General features: G+C 53.6%; 1 protein-coding gene across 1 annotated transcript; it reads right to left on the reverse strand.

Moving 5' to 3' along the window:
• Window positions 1-243: 243 nt before the first annotated feature.
• GPR135 (G protein-coupled receptor 135) lies at window positions 244-2,872 on the reverse strand. The gene has a single exon (XM_065839672.2). It carries the CDS (start codon window positions 2,870-2,872, stop codon window positions 1,601-1,603), a length of 1,272 nt encoding a protein of 423 aa, XP_065695744.1. The 3' UTR covers window positions 244-1,600.
• Between the last annotated feature and the right edge of the window lie 2,049 nt (window positions 2,873-4,921).

The following is a 4,921-nucleotide window of genomic DNA, read 5'->3' on the forward strand; positions in this document are numbered from 1 at the left end:
ATCCAGGATCTGCAGGGCAAAGTATCAGTGCCGAGAAGCAGTCAAGTGTCAAATCTTCTCCTCATGGACTTTAGGAGCATCACAGAAGGAAATTACACTAATGCTCACAGCATAAAATATGTCTGCATTAAAATTTCACGAACAATCAGGTCTGTCTCTACTATAATCCATCTGGCAATTTTTTTACAGGAGTTCCCTCTCAAGGCTGGGCTGAGAATGATGCCAGGCAGAGACACCTTCATCTCCTGCATAAAAGGCAATTTATTTCTTGTCTCACAAAGTAATGATAGTACATTCACTTGGGTCACAAACAGCTGAAAAAGCTGGTTAAATGGTAACTTTGTATTTTTAAAGCCTGTACAAGGAAAAACACCACCTGTCTTTCACATCTAACTCTGGCAAAGATAAAGACCCAGTCTTAGATTCTGATTCAAAATACTAATTTAAGGCTCTAAGCCTTTGGACAAAAGGAGTATACTGATAAATTCAGATGAATTTATACCATGCAGTTGCACTTGCATTGTGTTCTTTTCCTTTTTTTTTTCAATGGCAGACAGCTGGTTTTCAAATATTATACTCCAGATGGATTCCTGCCATCAATACAACATCTATTCTCTGCACATGCACATTTTCATATGCTTAAGAGCACACGAAGAACACATGGTATTGCTTTACCCCTCCTTTCAGATACTTCTCTTGAATGGCTCCTCTAAACACGGTTGAATTCTTAGAGATGTGAAGCACTTTGGATGAGCTCAAAAAGAAAACGTACATCTTGTGCACAAACTCAGTGACACCACAGTCTACACCCACACCCTTTTCCTCAGTCTGTCTGAAGAACTCCCATTCTCTCATTTCTCATATTCATAGTATTTTAAGCTGACAGTACCTAAAAAAGAAACAAAAAAAAAGACAACACTGCTGATATTATGACAACTGAGGTTTCATCTTCCTTTCCGTTCCTTTCAGTAACACACATCTTCCCTGTCACAACAATTACTCTTTTGTTATGGTTGGGAGTCTGGAAAAAAACCATCATCTTAATAGATCACTTTTTTAGCCTGTCCCACAGTCTAAGACTTTTTGACTATTGGCACTTCCACATAAAATGGGTTAAAGCAGCATTTTCCTGCCATGATGCAGTTTTCACAGTGTGGTGTTTTCAGAGCGTCTTCCAGCTGCCAGTGCTCAGCTTTCAATTGCTTTTTTGGCACTTAACAAACAGCTCACACAGTCAGTGGGTTTGGGCTGTGTGTGTGTTTGGCTGCCTCTTAGCTCCACTTACGGCACTTTCTGCAGGACTGAAGCACTCGCAGGTTTGTTCTTGCAGTCAAACTCTGGCTGTGCCCAGCAGCTGTCACCAGTGTGTCACCTGCTGAAAGGGAAGGGGGAATTCCTTTCCCCATGGATCTCTCGCTGCTCAAAGACTGGGTCACCAAGCCAGAGCTCACACAATGAAGAAATCACACCACAGCTCACGCAGTCCCATCTCTCTGATGTTCTGGTAATCTGGATGCAAAGGGCTCTGAGCACCGGGGCCCCCATATTTCCTCACTGATGGTTCCAGGGCCCGATGTTTCCATCCTGGACACCCACCCTTTCAGAGGCTGGTGTCGACGGTGTCCGCTTTGGCCTGCAAGGTGGCTTCAGAGATGGTGTCTGGCTGTCCATCCCGACAGAAGAGGACAGCGGGGTTCTTGCAGGCCCACATGGCCACCTCTCCCCCGCTCACTGGACTGGAGGAGGACGGGGCACTGCCCGGGGGGCCGCTGTGCCGGTTGACATAGCGCTCCCGGACGCGGTCAGCCCGGCTCCGGGGCTCCGGCCGCTGGCCTGGGGCTGAGAGGTAGGCTGCCACGTTGTTCCTAGTCCTGTAGCCGCCCTCACGGCTGCGCCGCAGCAGCACGGAGATGTTGGGGTTGCGGGCGGCGTAGATGAGGGGGTTGATGGCCCCGTTGGCCCAGGCCATCCCGCTGGCCACGGCGTCCATGGTGGGTGAGAAGGGCAGGTGGCCAGCAGCAGCCGCCAGCCCCAGGATGCAGTAGGGCCCCCAGCAGCAGATGATGGAGACGATCATGATGAGGACAGTGGTGGCCGTGCGCATCTCCCCGTAGGCCCGCAGCAGGTGCCCGTAGGTGGTGAGGGGTCGCACGCGGCTCTCGGCCAGCCGCACCGCCCGACAGATGTTGTAGTGGCAGAAGCACATGAGGGCGAAGGGCAGGAGGTAGCAGAGCACGATGAGCGCCGCGCCATAGGGCGGCCCCAGGCGCGAGGAGCCCCAGGGCAGCACGTAGACGCAGTGGTACGCCCCGGGCCGGGCTTCCCGCTGCCCCTCGCCCGCCAGTCCGTACCAGGGTCCGGCCAGAGCCAGAGCGGCCAGCCAGACGGCAGCCAGGAGCTGGGCGGCGCGGCGGCGGCCCATCTTGTGTCGGGGCTGGCGGACGATGGCGCAGTAGCGGTCGAAGGAGAGCAGGGCCATGGTGAGCGTGGCGGCGATGCCCAGCCCGGCGTGCAGGGCGGCGCTGGCCAGGCAGAGCCGCTGCCCGAAGAGCCAGGCGCCAGGTGGGCGGCTGAGCAGGCTGAGGAAAGCCAGGGGCAGGCAGAGCAGGGCGCCCAGCAGCTCTGACAGCGACAGCGACAGCACGAAGGCGTTGGTGACCGTGCGGAGCTGCCGGTGCCGGGCGATCACCAGCACCACCGCCCCGTTGCCCAGCGCCGAGAGGGCGAAGATGAGCAGCAGCGCCAGCGCCTGCGAAGCCAGCGCCGCCACCGACCACCCCGCCGCGGCCCCCGCCGCCGCCCCGCCGCTCTCATTGCCGCCGCGGGACAGGTTCCCCGGCACGGCCGCCGCCGGCTCCATGCGCAGCCTCATGCCCGGCCGGGCCGCGGCTGCAGAGGCGCTCCCGCCCGCCCCGCCAGCCGCTGACGTCTCCCGGCCGCCGTTGCCCGGGGAACCGGCACGGCCCGGGGGGGCAGCGGCGCCCACACAGCACAGCGGCGGGGCCGGGAGAGCCCGGGAGTCACCCGGGGTGGGGCCGGGACCCCTCACACCACAGCGGTGTCAGACTCATCCCAGAGCCGGGGAGCGATCCCCACAGCCCCTCTGCCCTCACAGCCTTGTATCCCACTGGAGAGAAGCCGCTAAATTAATGTACACTGTGATTAAATTACAAAAGACGTACCCATCATTAACCAATTGACATGAGATAAATGCTTTTTGATCACCTGCAAAACGAGGGGATATTTTTCAAGTTTTAGATCCTTCTGCACGACAAGAGGGAGACAGAAGATTGAGTAATACACTGATTAGAAGCAGAGTGCTTAGTTTATATTTAGCTAATAATTAATGGATGTAATGTAGGTAAGAAACTAAACAATTATAACTAGCATCATCAATTGTCTTAGTAGAGATACATTGTATGTTAAAAATTTCTAAAAATTGTAATTAATGAATATAAGCAACGCAAGAGTGTCCAGTGGTTGGAGCACTTATGGAGGATGATCCCCAGAGATCCCCAGTGCTGATAAAATAAAGAATGCTGCTTGACAGTATAATTGACTCTGCTGTTAAGCTTATCTCTTCGTTTCACCACCATGAAGGGACAGGGGGTCCCGTTCCCACCAGACACTCCGGCAGAGGTCAGGACCACCCCCCACACTCTCTGGGCTGGGGTCTCACAAGCTGAAGGGTCAGGCCAGGGACCCCAAACAGGCAGCAGGACCCTGTGTCCCTGCTCCCAGCCATGCTGGAACCGTGGGCTCCTATGTTAAAATTTTCTTAGGGATGGGGATGCTGAATAGATGATGATGAGATCAAATTAATGGCCCAAGAGCTTCTGACCTTTCTGTGCTGAGTTTCGACACTCACTGCTGCAGCTCTTCCCCAGGAGCCGGGCTGCGGTGTCTGATCACAAGGGAGATGCCCAGAAGGTTAAAACACACGGAGTTCGCTCCTGTAACTGCAGAGGATGTGTCTATCACCTCCTGTTCCCGAAGACCAGAGGCTGTATGGGATTTATCCAGGGGTTACAGGAAAGCTGGAAGCAAGAGCCCCAAACATCAGCCTAGAAAACCTCCACTGGCAACACAGTCGCTCCCAGAACATGTGGACTTTTACTTCTTCCTGTTCCAAAGTTATAATTTTCAATTTACCAGAAGAAATTCCTCTTGGGCTTTTCCATGCCCACCTTTTCCATGCCAACCTTTTCCATGCTTTCCAGTGTAACTCACTCCCTTCTGCTGCATGAGCCACTGGGAGATGATCATTTTCACGTCTCATTTTGACAAGGCACATTCCCGCAAGTGTCTTCAATAAATGAACGTGATTTTGTCCAGAGACAGTGGAAATTACAGGCCCCAGGTGGTCTGAAGCTCCGCTTCTGCCACTGAAAAAGCCAACCTACAGCCCAGGGCTCCCTTTGGTTTTTCCACGAGCAACCCTCCCTCGACAGACTCTGGTAATGCACATGTTGAGTGCACTTTGATGCACGAGCTGTCCCTGGGCTGAGACAAAATTATCAGCAAATAATTAGCAATCAAAGGTCATAATGGCTCAGACCTTCGAGAACAGCTGCTCCTGTTGAAAGTCAGCCCTGGGCTATTTGCAGCCAATGGTCCGAGACACACAAGAGAGGAAGGTTTAGGGGAGCAGCGTGGCATGGACAGGACTGTATGGTAGAAGTTCTGAGCAAACACCTGCATCCAGCACCCCCCGGGACACAGGAGGCTCTGACAGGGATAAAACGAGTGCAGTAAGGAAGGGAATGTCTGGACAGGACTGAGCAAGGAACGACAAAGAGCAGCACAACTGGCTGAGCAGAAGGCATTGAGCAAGAGCAGGAAATCCAAACCAACAGCTGCGCCACACTTGCCAGAGTCCTGGAAATGAGCTCTGGGAGTGAAAACAAGAGGAGAAAGGCAG

This window comes from Patagioenas fasciata, chromosome 5, assembly GCF_037038585.1.
Source record: "Patagioenas fasciata isolate bPatFas1 chromosome 5, bPatFas1.hap1, whole genome shotgun sequence".
Classification (NCBI taxonomy): Eukaryota; Metazoa; Chordata; class Aves; order Columbiformes; family Columbidae; genus Patagioenas; species Patagioenas fasciata.

Excerpts from the sequence above, each read along its gene's own strand:
- GPR135 (XM_065839672.2), bottom strand. The coding sequence starts at position 2,872 with ATGAGGCTGCGCATGGAGCCGGCGGCGGCCGTGCCGGGGAACCTGTCC.